General features: G+C 38.7%; 1 protein-coding gene across 3 annotated transcripts in view; it reads left to right on the forward strand.

Moving 5' to 3' along the window:
• Positions 1-3,495, forward strand: part of KEL (Kell metallo-endopeptidase (Kell blood group)) — a 61,068-nt gene extending 57,573 nt beyond the window's left edge. For all 3 annotated transcript variants that reach the window (XM_070742102.1, XM_070742103.1, XM_070742104.1), the window contains 2 exons: positions 1,004-1,099; positions 2,481-3,495. In XM_070742102.1, coding sequence (XP_070598203.1) covers positions 1,004-1,099; positions 2,481-2,657 — 273 coding nt within the window. In that variant the 3' untranslated portion in view covers positions 2,658-3,495. The remainder of the gene's footprint in view (positions 1-1,003; positions 1,100-2,480) is intronic.
• Positions 3,496-17,556: the final 14,061 nt, after the last annotated feature.

The following is a 17,556-nucleotide window of genomic DNA, read 5'->3' on the forward strand; positions in this document are numbered from 1 at the left end:
CTTGTTTTCAGCTTTTGGGGGGGATTTTTAAAAAAAAATTCGGCTCTGCGCATGCATGTGCGCACAAAGTACATGCACGACCATGTGGCATGACCATGCAGCATGGGAGAAAGTGAACCAACAGTGAGGTAAGTTAGAATCCACCCCTGAACCTTAGATGTTAGCCAAGATCGTACCACTAAAATGCAATAATAAAATATTAAATAACAGGCGTATTACTTCTATTTGGGACAAGAAATCCAATAAAGTAGAAACATATTTTAATGTATTTATTCACGTTATGTCTTTGTTTCATATGCTTATATGCCACTTTTGTCATAAATCGCCTCTAAGCAGTTTACCCACCAACCCAGTAACAAAACGTAGTTATAAAATATAGCAATAGATGTATAAATCATTTCTATCATATCAAGGAGAAATCGAGCCAAAATAAAATCAGTCTTACAGTGGAGTAACAATTCAACTCTCAGTATCCGGGTGACATCCTAACTAGAAACAAGGCAGGGATGTTCCCATACCGAGTTGGGTTTTGAACTCAAAGGAAACCACTTCAGGCTGCTGAGATTAAGTTTGAGTTTGTTCTTTCTAATCCAAATCCTTACAGCCTCCAAACACTTAAATAACACCTTCACTGCATCTCCTGTTCAGGTTAGGCTTGAGATATACCACTGAGTACCATTATTACCAACACCCTGTGGATTGATGATCTTCCCCAGCAAATAGGAGTGGGGAGAGAATTGAGCCTTGGTACGCTTCATAACAGGGACTCTGATATCGGATTGAAAATGGTTCTGGAAAAAGGAGGAGAGCCATTGCAAAACAGTACCTCCCCACTTCCAACTTTTGAAGATGGTCAGAGGGATTATTCTCCTAACTATGGTTCTTTTTTTTGTTTTAGTAGGATCCCTCCAAAAATCGCCATGACTTCATTATTGTTTTCTCATTTAACATCATATCCCAAAGTATAAAATGCATTTATTTATTTTCTTTCTTTTTCTCACAGGCTTATGAAAACTGGTTTGCAAAGCACAAAGGGGCAACAAATTTACTGAAACTTGGACTCTCACACCATCAGCTCTTCTTTGTCAGCTTTGCCCATGTAATTCATCCTTCTTTTTCACCCCCCCCCTGGTGGTTTTAATTTGCTATTCAATTCTTTACATTTTTACAACCTTACCAACTGCTTTTACATTTTCCTGGAAGCTCTTTCCTCTTAAGTCATATCAGAAACATCTGCAGCTCAGTAACTTTACCCTGAAAATATGATGCTAATCGCAGGAGGAAAAATACCAGTGCTCTTCCCCTTCACTTTGAAAGGATCTTCCTCTGTTTGAATCACACAAATTTGGCTTGAGAAAGATCTAATAGCATGTCATATGACATACGCAAACAGGGCTAAATTGTGGGTTCATGTACCTCTGTTATTGAATCAAACAGGAGTTAAGCTCTCTACATGGGGCTACCTTTGAAAAGTGTTCGGAAACTTCAGATCATGCAGAATGCAGCTGCGAGAGCTATCATGGGCTTTCCCAAAAATGCCCATGTAACACCAACACTCCGCAGTCTGCATTGGTTGCCGATCAGTTTCCGGTCACAATTCAAAGTGTTGGTCAATACCTATAAAGCCCCTCATGGCACCGGACCAGACTGCCTTCTGCCGCACGAATCCCAGCGACTGGTTAGGTCCCACAGAGTTGGCCTTCTCCGGGTCCTGTCGACTAAACAATGTCGTTTAGCAGGGCCCAGGGGAAAAGCCTTCTCTGTGGCGGCCCCGGCCCTCTGGAACCAACTCCCCCTGGAGATTAGAATTGCCCCCACCCTCCTCGCCTTTCGTAAGCTCCTTAAAACCCACCTCTGCCGTCAGGCATGGGGGAACTGAGATATTCTTTCCCCCTAGGCCTTTACAATTTATGCATAGTATGTTTGTTTGTTTGTATGGATGTTTGGTTTTACAATAAGGGTTTTTTAGTTGTTTTTAGTATTGGATTTACATGATTTTTTTTATTACTGTTGTTAGCCGCCCCGAGTCTAAGGAGAGGGGCGGCATACAAATCCAATGAATGAATGAATGAATGAATGAATGAATGAATGAATGAATGAATAAATAAATAAATAAATAAACAAACATAGAAAGAAAATCTGTTAATGTATTAGTGAGTTCCCGATGGATGCTAATGATGATCATAATGATGATAAGTAATAATGTCATCTATTTTATGGCCATAAATATTATGAGGGTGTATATGCCATTTCCCCTCCTCTTCATACCTTTTCTCTATTCTCAAATTTCTCCAATCTGAGTGGCTTTTTCTCTCAACATTTATACTAGGATGCAATTATTTTGTTTGCTGCTTCTGTCTGCTAACAGTATTATACAACCTGGAACTGAATGTTTGGAAACAGAGGTGTGAGAGAGTATATGGAAAAATGACTTGTTTTAATTTTGCTACTCAACATTTACAACTGCATGTTTTCCACAGGCAATGTGTGGGCGCCAGAGCCTTGAGAGTCTGCAAGCCTTCCTACACAGGGATCCTCACAGCCCTTCTCCTATTCGGGTGCTTGGTTCTTTAAGCAACAGCCAGGATTTCTCTAGACATTTCCAATGTCCAAGCAAGTCACCGATGAATCCAGCTCTTAAGTGCCACATCTGGTGAGATGACCTCAAGAGCACATGGGACAGTTAATGCAGAAGACACAGAGATTGGGGCTATAAAGTCATGACTCAGTATGTTGATCATGCTTGTTGCAAGACTATTATATCCCATCCCTAGTCTCCAGTTGTCAATGGGAAAGAAGGTTCCATCCATTTATCAAGATGGAAAAGAAGAGAATAAAGTTCCTGCACTGTGGAACTTCCCCACCACTTTTTAAAAGCATTTTGTAAAAAAAAACATTTTGTAATCAGACAAATGAAAGACTCCATCTGAGAACTGGAAAAGTGAAACTTGAAACTCTGAGATAGAGAAACCTGAATATTCAATATCTACCAAAGCACGCATGTCAGTTAAAATTCAATCCATGACCAATGAGAGAAATTTGTGTTTGGGTTGAACCAGTTCAGAATGGCTTACTTGCCATGCAAAACTAAAGAAATGTAATTGTGCAGGGAAAATTCATTCTTGCAGATTTACACGATAATTTTCTATTAATTTAAGAGCTTTTTGTACAGAGAATAGCTTGGTGTTCTAAATGGTCCCCACTTATGATTTTAATCATAAGTAAAAATCATGTTGTTTTTCTTCATGATGTATCCCCTGAAGACAAAGCAATAAACACAGCCGTGCTTTGTTCATAAATCTTATCACAACGTAGTTTGTACATTTCCTAGATTGCAAAAACCACTCCCAATTATGGTTTTAGACTACAATTTCTAATTCTGATTCCCAGCTATAAAACCATAGTTTATCACTCAGTTGATGCTTCATGTCATGCTGTACGTTACGCTTTTTAAAAATTTGAAGTAATCTTAAATAAATGTACATATTGATTACCTGTTATTTTCCTTTATTATTTATATTACATTATATAATCTTGATGTTTGCTTTATCTGCCTGCAGGCACAAAAAATATTGTTTTCCTCATCATTCTTTCACTTGGAGGCCAAACACCTAGGTGACAAAGTCATTACTTGATGTTTTAGGCTAAACACTCTGATGTAAATATACTTGACCCATTGAAGATCTAATGTAAATATACTTGACCCATTGAAGATCTGCTAATTTTCCATCACTTAAAAAGATCACACATATTTCATACCAATACTGGTGTTTGGTACTCCACATCTTTTCTGAAAAAAAAATAATATGGTGGTAATGGCTAATGTGTTTTTTGCTCATTCTTCAAACTGAAATCCTATTAAGAAGTTAAGTACACTTACATATGTGTACATTCTACTACGAAGACCATCCTTTTGGTCTAGAAATAACAAAATCAATGTAGATGCATAGGAGCACAGCCTACAACAGTTGAAAGTAGCAAATAGCGCCGGGGGTCCTTACCTACCGGCGCCTTTTGCAGGAGGCTCGGGGAGACAGCAGCCACATGGCGTAGCCGCCATCTTGGTTTTCGGCCGAGATCTCGTGAGATTTCGCGAGATCTCGCCCGATGATCAGGCCAGTGTGGCCTGATCGATGACGTGTCCGGGCGGGGCCTGCCAGCCCTATAAAAGGGTGTGCAGGCCCGAGGCTCTTCCTTTTCGCCCGGACTCGCATCCTGAGCAGACACCCACCCGCCCTCCCTATCTTACAGTGTGCTATTCTGGGTCGCCCTAGGGGGCCGAATAGGAATTTGTGGTGGTCTGGCCCCTTAGCCATGACCGTTTTTTCGCCTATTCCACATTGTGGTGACGGATAAAGCGGGTAGGGGGTGCTTGCACCTGTCTAGGTTAATTGGCTTACCTTCGGTCATTTGGGTAGGCAGGTTAGGGGCGGAAAACTGGGTGGTGGTTTAGCAACTGCGTGTTCTCCGTTGGGCATCTTTGGGGATGATTGACAGGTTCTCTCCAAAGGCTTGTGGTTTTGACGACCTGAGCAGTTGGGGGGAACCTGTCTTTGGGTCCCGCCCATTTAATTCCCCTTTTAGGGGTTAGCCGGCGGGACCTCCCACATGCAAGTGCATGGCATGGTCTCAGGTGAGGGAGGGGTCCCTCACCTGGACTAGCATGGAGCTACGCCCAGAAGTTGCCCCGGAAGTTTATTCTACGTCATTTTCCACCCCGGAAGCAATTGTTTGACCCTGCGGGTCCTTGTTAGGGTCATAGTTAATTATGCTAATTATGCTGATTTAATTAAATAAATTATGCAAATTTATTTTAATAAAAATGACCCAGTTTTAAATCCAGCTCTTGTGTCCGTGTCGTTACTCTGCCTCTCCTGCAAAGGATCTTATGTCTGCAGCAACAGAAGTAGAGCCTCACAAAACATAGAAACATAGAAACATAGAAGACTGACGGCAGAAAAAGACCTCATGGTCCATCTAGTCTGCCCTTATACTATTTCCTGTATTTTATCTTACAATGGATATATGTTTATCCCAGGCATGTTTAAATTCGGTTACTGTGGATTTACCAACCACGTCTGCTGGAAGTTTGTTCCAAGGATCTACTACTCTTTCAGTAAAATAATATTTTCTCATTTTGCCTTTGATCTTTCCCCCAACTAACTTCAGATTGTGTCCCCTTGTTCTTGTGTTCACTTTCCTGTTAAAAACACTTCCCTCCTGAACCCTATTTAACCCTTTAACATATTTAAATGTTTTGATCATGTCCCCCCTTTTCCTTCTGTCTTCCAGACAATACAGATTGAGTTCATTAAGTATTTCCTGATACGTTTTATACTTAAGACCTTCCACCATTCTTGTAGCCCGTCTTTGGACCCGTTCAATTTTGTCAATATCTTTTTGTAGGTGAGGTCTCCAGAACTGAACACAGTACTCCAAATGTAGTCTCACCAGCGCTCTATATAAGGGGATCACAATCTCCCTCTTCCTGCTTGTTATACCTCTAGCTATGCAGCCAAGCATCCTACTTGCCTTTCCTACCGCCCGACCACACTGCTCACCCATTTTGAGACTGTCAGAAATCACTACCCCTAAATCCTTCTCTTCTGAAGTTTTTGCTAACACAGAACTGCCAATGCAATACTCAGATTGAGGATTCCTTTTCCCCAAGTGCATTATTTTACATTTGGAAACATTAAACTGCAGTTTCCATTGCTTTGACCATTTATCTAGTAACGCTAAATCATTTACCATATTACAGACCCCTCCAGGAATATCAACCCTATTGCACACTTTAGAGTCATCGGCAAATAGGCAAACCTTCCCTACCAAACCTTCCCCTATGTCACTCACAAACATATTAAAAAGAATAGGACCCAGAACAGACCCTTGTGGCACACCGCTTGTAACCTGTCTCTGCTCAGAATACTCACCATTAACAATAACTCTCTGATGTCTATGCTTCAGCCAGCTTGAAATCCACTGAACTATCCAGGGATTAAGTCCAATCATCACTAATTTATCTATCAGCTCTTTATGTGGAACCGTATCAAAGGCTTTGCTGAAGTCCAGATAGGCAATATCCACGGCACCACCTTGATCCAACACCTTTGTGACATAGTCAAAGAACTCAATGAGATTAGGACTTCCGGTTTCGCTGAGGATCGCAGCGGAGTCTCTTGGCAGGGCTCTGCCTCGAGACCCCTCCAACCCTCCCAGAGGTCGCCCCAGCGCGATCGGATCGAGTCCGGATGGCTCGATCCTAGAAAAGGGGATTCCCCTCTGCCCGGGGAGCCATCGCCGAGGCTCCAGGACAGAGGGTTCATCCTGCAGCTCTGGTGCAGGGAGCACCGGTCCTCTCCCAAGAGGACACGGCCATTGCGATCCCACCTAACCAGTGGGAAGCAAGAAACATCAAGAGAGTAAAAAGCAGAGAAACTGAACAACCCTAATCGAAAAAGGAATATTGCCAAAGAAGCTACAATTAAGGTAAAAGTTTTTTCTATGTTCCATGCTAAACAAGAAGTTTAAAAAAACAAGAAAATTGAATCGGAGTTTAAACAAAGGCGAAAGAGAAAGTTGTTAAAACAACATTGTATCCAGGCGCGAATTAACAGCCGGAACTTATTCTAACCACTTTCACTTGTTTTGAATTGTTGAATTTTTGCAAACAAGGAGATCTAGAAGATTTTAGAATGAGACATTAAAGGATTTATTATTCACAAAATGACATTATTTGGTTGAAAAAAAATTTTTTTTCCTCTTTTTTCCTCTTTTGAAACATTTTTGAAACATTTGGTTACCGAAAGTTGAAAAATGAAGTCCGGGCTGGGATTTTTCTAGCGGAAGGACCAGACTGCTCACTATTTTCCTACAAATTCTGAATAAACATTTATAAAGGGAAAAAAACCTCTTTTCCTACATTTGAGAACTTTAAAACTTGGATTATCTAATCGACGTTTTTTTTGGATTATTCTGTTGGACTATTTCCATTGGATTTCGTTTGGATTAATAGCGGTTTGTGGATTAACAGCATTTTCGTTGGATTTACTGCGGAGAGATTTCTTCCTGGGCTGTGAGAGACGGACCGACTTCATTTTAACTTCGTGAGATTAAACTGCATTTGCTTGGAAAAAGTTTTATAAATTTTCTAAAGACTATACCCTTCTTCAAAAAACGGAATACCTTTGCAGTACTCATTAAGGTGTTTCTGACAACAAATTAGATCTTCAATCAATTGTTTTTTTTTTTCTTGCATTTTCCCTTTGATAATTTCAATTTTTGAATTTTAATTCTATATTACATTATATTACAATTGGTTCTGTTTATGCATTGCTAAATTTTCTTTTGGTCTTTGGTCCCCTGTTCCTCCTAATTGAATAATAGTCTTTAACTCTGATTGTCCCCTTTCTTCACATGCTTTTACCCTCCTTCTCACTTTGCTGATTTTTTTTTCCTTATCTTTGCAGCTGTGCTAAACTAATCTCTTCCCCTTTTCCCCCTCTTCTTCTTCACATCTTCTTGATATAAACTTTGACTAGAGTAATAAGAATAAATAAGTTGAGCATTAATTAGATATATTTTAAATTTTAAGTGTATTTGAAATTTAGCCTTTTATTTGAATTAGAACTTTTATTGCTATTAATTAATTGCTATTGATTTAGTATAACTGTTACTGTGGGTTTGGAATTTATAGAATCTCTTTACATTTTGCTAACATAAAATACCACTAAATTTAAATTTGAAAATGTCAAGTTCTTCCACCCATACTAAAACAATCAAGAAGCAAACAACTGTCATTTCTTCCCCGCAAAGTTCACCACATCCATCTCCCGCACAGCAGACTTTATCTGCAACTATGTTCACCAAGGAGAAGGACAGGGAGAAACAACCATCTCTGGCTTCAATCCAAGAGACATTAACAACATTAAATGACTTTATGCTAAAATCTCAACAAGACGCAACACAACAGAGAGATGAAATTAAAGCAGAGATGGCGGAAATGAAAGTTGACACAGGTGAAATGAAAGACCAGATGAAGGAGATTAAGCAAGCCTTGCAAGATAATGAAGTACGAATGAAGGCAGTGGAAGAAAAGGCGGAAAAGGTGGAGAAAAGAATTGGTCACTTGGAGGACAAAGCTGCTTCACGTTACAGAGGGTATGATGAATCAATTACACATCTGGAAATGCAACGTGCGTCATATGGACTTCGATTTCAAAACGTAATAGAAGAAAAAGATGAAGATTTAAAGGCCATTATGGCTGACATTATTGGGAAAATCCTTCAGATGGACCCAGATGACATAAAAAGAGAAATCGATGAAGTCTTCAGAATTTCTAACAGCTATATTCGCCGTTTTAATCTTCCACGCGAGATTCACATCAAATTTGTAAGAAAAAGCATGCGAGATGATATATTGCATTGGTCAAGAGCGGGACAACTACAACACCAAGGCAAAGAAATAAAAATATTAAAACAAATCCCAAGACGTGTTCGAGAGATTAGAAGAGACTATCATTTCTTGACCAAACTTCTGATCAAAGAAAACATAACTTTTCGCTGGCTTATTCCACAAGGTCTATCATTGACATGGAAATCAACGAGATATAAATTGGAGAATCTAGACCAAGCAAGAGACTTTTATGAAAACAGTGGAATATGCGAAATGGAACAGATAACAAAAGAACTGGAAGCAATGCAGGCCGAAGCCATGGGGGCACTTGCACAAGTGGAGGACCAGGACCATGGGGCCAGAAGAAAGCAACCTCAACGCGAAACCAAGAAATACAACAAATGACTACATTGAGAGATTTAAAAATCTTTTCAGTAAATGTCAATGGACTTAATGAACCAAAAAAAAGAAAACAAATGTTTTCCAAAATCAAGAATCAAAAAGCTCAAATTGTGATACTCCAAGAAGTGCATATAAAAAAAAGTAATCGGAATTTATTGTTAAATAATAAAATTGGAAAGATGTATGCTGCGTTAGCAGACCAAAAGAAAAGAGGAGTGGCAATGTATGTTGAGAGTTCTATAAATTCCAAACAACTATATAGTGATGATGAAGGTAGAATTTTGATTGTCCAGATAGATATTGAACCCAAATCGCTTGCTATTGTTTCTATATATGCCCCAAATGATGACCAAATTGCATTTTATGAAAAATTACATCAAAAAATTTTAGAATTAAATTTGGAAAATATGTTAATTATTGGAGATTTTAATGCCATAACAAATAGACAATTAGACCATTCGGGGGTGAAGAAAAGTTGTAAAAAGAAAAAAAAGAATTTACTGCCCTCAACTTTCCAAAAAATGAAAGCAGAATTGCTATTGAATGATATATGGAGGGAAAGGCATCCTCATAGCAGGCAATATACTTTTTACTCAAACCCCCACAAAATTTGGACTAGAATAGATATGGTGTGGGCTCCCAAAACAACAGCAGAGTACATACAAGACGTAGAAATAGATGTTAATACTTGGGCAGATCATAATCCAGTTATAGTCTATATGAGAAATATTAAAAAACATCGCAATTGGCAAATGAATAGAAATATTTTGAAAGAGAAAGAATATAAAGAATGGATGGAAAAGGAATTAAAAATATTTTTTGAAATTAATAAAAATACAGACACCACCCCTCAGAACTTGTGGGATGCAACCAAAGCATACATAAGAGGATTAACAATATCCTATACTGCAAAATATAATAAATAAAGAAAAAGAAAATATGAACAATTAATAAATGAATTAAAACAACTAGAGTTTCTATCACAACAAAATGTGAAAAATAAAGATTTGGGGAAAAAAATAAATTTAATTAAACACAAAATTAGATTACAAGAACAAAATCAACTATTGGAAAAAATAAAGAAAGCTAAGCAACAGTATTTTGAGCATGCCAATAAATCAGGTAGATGGTTAGCATATAAACTGAGAAAGCAGAGACAATCTAAATTAATTAGAAAATTAGAAGATAAAGATGGAATAATAAAATATGACCCAGAGGGAAAAGCAAATATAGTTCAAAACTTTTTTAAAGAATTGTATAAAGATGATAATATTGAAGAAGAAGCCGTATTTAAATACCTAGAGAGTGCAGAGTTACCACAAATAACAGAAGAGCAACAAGAAAAGATGGAGAGTCCAATAACGATGGAAGAACTCCTTATAGTTATTAAAAAGCAGAAAAACAACAAAGCCTCGGGACCGGACGCTATCCCGGCAGAGTGGTATAAAATAGAAAATGAAGTATTAAGAAATAATATGCTCCAAATTTTTAATGAATGTAGAGTAGATGGTAAAATTCCTAAATCATGGTCGGAATCTTTGATAACTTTAATTCATAAACCAGATACACCAAAAGAAAAAATTAAAAACTATAGACCAATATCTTTATTGAATGTAGATTATAAAATTTTTATAGCAATATACGCAGATAGATTGAAAAATGTGATAAACAGCAAAATTCACTCAGACCAAAATGGTTTCCTTCCAGGTAGACAAATTAAAAATAATCTTAGGACAATCATTAATGTATTAGAGTATTATGAGCAACATTCAGATAAAACATTATCTTTAATGTTCTTAGACGCGCAAAAAGCTTTTGATAATGTGAATTGGACATTTATAAAGATGCAATTAAATAAAATGAGATTCGGCCCCAAATTTGTTAATTTAATAGACGCTATTTATTCAGAACAAACGACAAAAATTATATTAAACAATGAACAATTAGAAGCGTTTAAAATAAATAAAGGAGTGCGGCAAGGATGTCCCATATCACCTCTTCTTTTCATTATGACTTTAGAAGCACTCTTAATAAAAATAAGATCAGATCCAAAGATAAAAGGTTTAACAGTTAGAAAAGAGATATACAAAGTCCAGGCCTTTGCAGATGATTTGACTTTTATAATGGAAGATCCGTTAGTCACAGCACCAAGATTAATCCAAACAATAGAACAATATGGTAAGGTGGCAGGTTTGAAAATAAATAAAAATAAAACAAAAATTATAACTAAAAACATGAGTAAAATACAAGAAAGCAATTTAGAATGTATTACTGGAATGCAAATAGTTAAAAAAGTAAAATATTTGGGAATATGGCTAACAGCCAAAACAATAACATTAAAAAATGATAATTATATAAAATTAATTAATGAAATTAAAAAGGATCTAGAAATATGGAACAATCTAAAAATATCATTTTTGGGAAGAATTGCTACGATTAAGATGAATATCTTACCTAAGGTATTATTTTTATTTCAAGTGATCCCAATCAATCCAGGGGCTAACTTTTTTAAAAACTTAACAAATGTGGTTAAAAAATTTCTATGGCAAGGGAAAAAGGCAAGAATTAAGATAAATATGTTAGAAGACATAAAAGAGAGGGGGGGTTTTGCGCTCCCAAATTGGAAACTATATTATCAGGCAGCCGCCTTAACATGGATTAAAAACTGGATAACTTTAGAGGACATGAGAACATCAATATTAGAAGGACATGACCTCATGCTTGGTTGGCATGCTTTTGTGTGGTACGATAAAGATAAAAACCATTCTTACTTTAAAAGACACACGCTGAGAAAATATTTATTTGATGTCTGGAAAGACATAAAGAAAAACCACTTTTTAACAATTCCAGATTGGGTTACCCCCCTGGACGCAATAATACATCCAAATTCTATTAATGACTCAAGAAATATAAGATATAAAGATTTGTTAGACAATCAAATGAAATTAAAATCTAGAATTAAACTACAAGATGAAGGGATACAAATTGATTGGTGGCATTACGCACAGATTAGATCCAGATACCAGAAAGATAGTATACTCTACATATTTAACAAAAGTAAAAACCTGTTAAGTGAGTTAATCACTAAAAACCACAACAGAGTAATTGGAAAAATATATAAATATTTGATTACCCACAAGAATATTGAATTAACATTAAAAGATAGTATGATACATTGGTGTAGAAACATAGGTAAAGAAATTGATTTAGATACATGGGAGAAAGTTTGGATGTGCAATTGGAGAATGACTAAATCAGTTTCTTTGAAAGAGAACCAAATAAAAATGTTTTATAGATGGCATCTCCCACCAAGTAGATTAGCAAAAATGTTCCCAAAGACATCACCTTTGTGCTGGAAATGTAAGAAAGAAATAGGATCCTATTATCATCAATGGTGGACATGTAATAAAGCTAAAATGTATTGGAAAATGATAGAAAAAATGACAAAAGAAATTACAAAGCAGAAAATAGATTTCACCCCGGAGTTTTGTTTGCTAGGAATTACTAACCAAAATTATAAAAAAGAAATTTTGTACTTGATTATACATATTTTTACAGCGGCAAGGATTATATACGCGCAAAATTGGAAAGGGGAAGATATCCCCAAAGAAGAGGGAGTTATTGCAAAAATATTAGACTGCGCGGAAATGGACATGATGACAAGACGCTTGAATGAACAGGAAGAAACCAAATTTTACGCAACATGGAACAATGTTTATGAATGGATAGATAAGAATAAAAAAATAAAGAAAGAAGAGTAGTAACAAGTATAGATATTTTAGATGATCTTTTCTTATTAAGATTTATCTTAGATTTAGTTTACATAGATAGAATAGAAATTTGTTTTTTCTAAAGATTTTTTGACTTGAAATTAATTAGAAACTTTTATATGACAGTTAATTTTTTTTTTTTTTACTAGATATTTTTTGTATTAGTAGCATTGAATTAGATATTCAATTGTGTATTCCTTTTTCTGTATCTGCAATTATACTTTTGAGAAGAGCAGGGATGATACATCCCTACAATGTATGTTAAATGTTTGTAAGTTTGTTTGTCATTTTAAAGAAAATTAATAAAAAGATTTGAAAAAAAAAAGAGATTAGTCTGACACGATTTGCCTTCAGTGAAGCCATGCTGATTTGGGTCCAATAAGTTATTAGATTAGATTAGATTAGATTTATTGGATTTATATGCCGCCCCTCTCCGAAAACTCGGGGCGGCTCACAGCAAGACAAAAAACAATATATAATGACAATCCAATACCCACCAATCCAATTTCAGTTTTTTAGATGCTGATTTATCCTCTTTTTGAGTAGAGTCTCCATCATTTTAACTACAACTGATGTCAAGCTAACTGGCCTGTAGTTACCAGCTTCTTCTCTACTGCCCTTCTTGTGGATAGGCACAACACTGGCCATTCTCCAATCCTCAGGAACATCTCCTGTTAACAGGGATTGGTTAAACAAATCAGTCAGGGGGGTAGCAATGACAGATCTGAGTTCTTTAAGAACTCTGGGGTGGATGCCATCTGGACCCATTGCCTTATTTATCTTTAATCTTTCAAGTTCTTCTAAGACATCGGCTTCTAAGATCACTGGAGCTGAATCCGTACAGCTGGAAGCAATGCTATATCCCTCTATAGTATTATTTTGTAAGGTGTCTTTTGAGAAAACTGAACAGAAGTAGCTATTGAAATGGTCAGCGATCTCCTTATTCCCATCAATGCATGTATTATTCCTGGTACTAAGCTTTGTGATGCTGCAGTTTTTCTTCTTCCTATCACTAATATATCTGAAGAAGGTTTTATCCCCCTTCTTTACAGATTTTGCTATTTCTTCCTCTTTTGAGGCTTTAGCAGCATATATTATCTGTTTCGCCTCCTTCTGTCTCATGTTATACACCTCTCTATCAGCTATACTTCCAGACTCTTTATACCTCCTATAGGCAGCCTTTTTTTCATTGACTATAGCCCTTACATCATTGCTAAACCATAGCGGTTTCTTCTTCCTTTTACCTTTAGTTACTTGCTTTACATAAAGTCTTGTGGCTTTTAAGATGGCCTTTTTTAATACAGTCCACTGGGTGCTCACTCCTGCCATTTTATCCCTCCCCTTTAATTCATTATTTAAATATTCCCCCATTGCATTAAAATTTGTTTTTCTGAAATCCAATACTTTGGTTGCAGTAAAGGATTGCTCACAATGAGTTTTTACATCAAACCACAAACATAGATGGTCACTGCAACCTAAATTTTCTCCCACCTTGACCTCTGAAACCCAATTCCCATTTGTAAAAACTAAATCTAGAATATTCTCCCCTCTAGTTGGTGTCTTAACTAGCTGTGCCAGAGCTGCTCCTGTAAAGGCCTCTACTATATTCTTACTTTTGCATGTAAGGGCACTGGGGATATTCCAGTCAACATCAGGCATGTTGAAATCACCCATAACCACAATATCTCCCTTTACTGCCATTAGGGTAATCTCATCCACCATCTTGTTGTCATGTTCCTCAGATTGCCCTGGAGGCCTATAGATCACCCCAATTCTAATGACAGAACCGTCTTTATTTTGCATGCAAATCCAGAGGGTCTCCAGATCTTTACATGTATTTTGAATTAGTATTGTTTTTAGACTTTCTTTAACATAAATGGCTACTCCACCTCCCCTTCTCTCTATTCTATCCTTCCTATACAGTGTATATCCTGGTATGGATATTTCCCATTCATTAGAATCCTTAAACCATGTCTCAGTTATGGCAACCAGATCCAAATTATCTCTAGATATTATGGCCATTAACTCACAGAGCTTGTTGCTCAAGCTTTGAGCATTCGTGTACATTACCCGAAGAACATTATTTTCATTATTAGTTTGCCCCTTATCATCAACAACTACATCTATTTTATTTACAGCTCCCTTTTCATAAGCTTCCTGTTGTATCCTGAAATGGCTACCTTGTAACTCTGTAAATAGTTTGTTCCTCTTTCCAGCGCTGTCTGAGCCCAAGCAGGAAGTCGCTCCTGATTGGCTCAGACGCGGCCGGCTCTAGCTTTGGCGGGAACCGCAAAAGTATAAAAGGAGCGGTTTCTCCAGGCAGAGTCAGTCGGTACTCGCTGAATTGTCACTTTGCTTTGCTGAGCTGTCACTTGTTCTCTGAGCTGAATAAAAGTACCGATTGCTCAAAACCCTGCCTCTGGGTCTACTTCACTGGCGACGAACGGACGGAAGAATCGCGTGCAAAAATGAACAAAGTCCAGATCGGCCAGGCTCCGGAACTCTTCAATCCCGAGAAAACGACCTGGGACGAATACATGACCACCTTCGAGATCTTCCTCGAGGCGGCGGGAATACAGGACGCCGAAGCCGATCGCAGACGGGCTATTTTCCTTAATTACTGCGGCGCAGAAATCCGTGGACTGGCCCAAATGCTCACCGAACCGGAGCAAGCAAGAACCGTAGCGTGGGACGTCCTACAGGAAAAGCTAGCGAGCCACTTCAAGCCGACAAAACCGGCCATGGTTTTTCGGCATCAATTTTCCATGATGGCTCAGAAGGAAACCGAGTCGATCAACCAATTTACAACGCGGCTTCGAACGGTACTTGCCCAATGCAAGTTTAAAGACCCGGAAGCTCGCCTAACCGACGCCTTGGTTTTCGGCATGAAAAACAGCACAGTGAGGAATAAACTCCTCACCGAAGAAGAGCCGACTCTACAAACCGTGATTAAACTGGCGCAAACCGCAGAAGCAGCCGACGCAGTGGCTAGAGAATTAAAAGAGCACGGAAGGCGAGAACTCATTGCCAAAATTGACTCCGCGTCTTCCAGCGCCGTGGAATCAGACGACCTCAACCAACCAACTCACAGCGGAGACAACTGCCTCCTGGTGCAAGACCAGCCAAGACACCTGAAAGCTACTCACCCAGCCCCCTGCGCGGGCTGCCGGGGAAATCACCAGCGCCATCGATGCCCTTTCCGAGACGCTACATGCTGCCGCTGCAACCGGAGAGGCCACATCGCCATCGCTTGCAGAGCGACAACACCGGAAGACACTTTCGCCACGCCAAAATACCAGCGACCACAAAACCAGACCCCACAATCGCGAGAAAGGAGACCGTTCCGCAACTCGGGTCAACGGAACTACCCAAACGCTAACCGCGACTACTATAGAGGTAACTCTCAATTTTCCGTGAATAACACGGCAACTAAAAAGGGGACTAAAATTGTTATTTCATTGTTACTAAATAACCAGCCTTGCTCAATGGAGCTGGATACGGGCTCTAGATATACCATCATGCCCTGGGAAAAATTTAAACTGTATATGCCTAATGTGTCTAAGACTGACCTAAATCAAACCTCTTTGGTAATCAGAGACTTCCAAGGGGGGGTAATCTCGGTCCTGGGAACAGCTAATGTACCTATCGCATTCAAGAATGTTAAATGTACCCTTCCAATGCTTATTGTAACGGGGGCCAAGCACTCTCTTCTGGGTTTAGCGTGGATGGAACCGTTGGGAATCGAGATTTCGGGTGTGTATAATGTTAACTGTGATAATATGCCTAACTTTGTTAAAGAATTCCCTGAAGTGTTCAGCCCCACCTTGGGATTGTACAAGGGGCCCCCTATATCATTCTCTATTGACCCCAAGGTCCCACCGGTCAGACTAAAACCTCGCAGGGTCCCCCTTCCGCTTCTCCCCAAACTAGACATACAGCTGGATAAACTCATTAGCCAAGGTATCTTGGTCCCTGTGGAACAGGGGCCATGGGAAACTCCAATAGTTACACCTCTGAAACCAGATGGTTCTTTAAGAGTTTGCGCTGATTACAAATCAACCCTGAATAAGGCACTCCAACACCACCCCTACCCCATCCCAGTTGTGCAGCAACTTCTACACTCCCTGGGGGAGGGGAAAAGGTTCGCAAAGATCGACCTGGCGCAAGCTTACCAGCAACTTCCGGTCGATGAACAAACAGCAAACGCTCAGACAATTGTAACGCACAGGGGGGCTTTCAAATGCACGAGGTTACAGTTTGGGGTAAGCATAGCCCCAGGAATATTCCAGAGCATTATGGAACGCCTATTGTCAGGGGTAAATGGGGCCATTCCATACTTTGATGACATCTTAATTGCAGGGGAAAACCAGGAACAAGTAAACAAAAGAATAAGGGAAGTACTTAAGAGGTTGCAGGACAAAGGTTTAAGGATCAAGCCTGATAAATGTGTCTGGGGAACCAACAGCATAGAATTCCTAGGATATAAAATAGATAAGGAAGGTATCCACCCCACAACAGAGAAGCTGAGAGCAATCAGAGAAGCCCCAGAGCCACGAGATAAGAATGAGTTGCAGGCATTTTTAGGCCTCCTTAATTTTTATTCCGTTTTTTTAAAGCAGAAGGCAACAGTAGCAGAGCCTCTCCATCGTTTACTCCAGAAGGAAGCCCGCTGGACATGGGGGAAAACTGAACGTGAAGCTTTTTCTCAAATAAAAAATTTATTAACTTCTAAAAGCGTAGTAGTCCAATATAGTGCTTCGCTACCCATTAGACTCACGTGCGACGCTTCGCCGTACGGCATAGGAGGAGTCCTAGCTCACGTTCTACCTAATAAGACAGAGGCCCCGATAGCATTTTTTTCAAGAACCATGACCAGCACAGAGAGGAATTATAGCCAGTTAGACAAGGAGGCTCTAGCATTAGTGGCAGGGGTAAAGAAGTTTCACAATTATATTTTTGGAAGAAGTTTTGAGCTAGTCACTGACCACA

Source organism: Erythrolamprus reginae, chromosome 2 (assembly GCF_031021105.1).
Source record: "Erythrolamprus reginae isolate rEryReg1 chromosome 2, rEryReg1.hap1, whole genome shotgun sequence".
In the NCBI taxonomy this organism is placed as follows: Eukaryota; Metazoa; Chordata; class Lepidosauria; order Squamata; family Dipsadidae; genus Erythrolamprus; species Erythrolamprus reginae.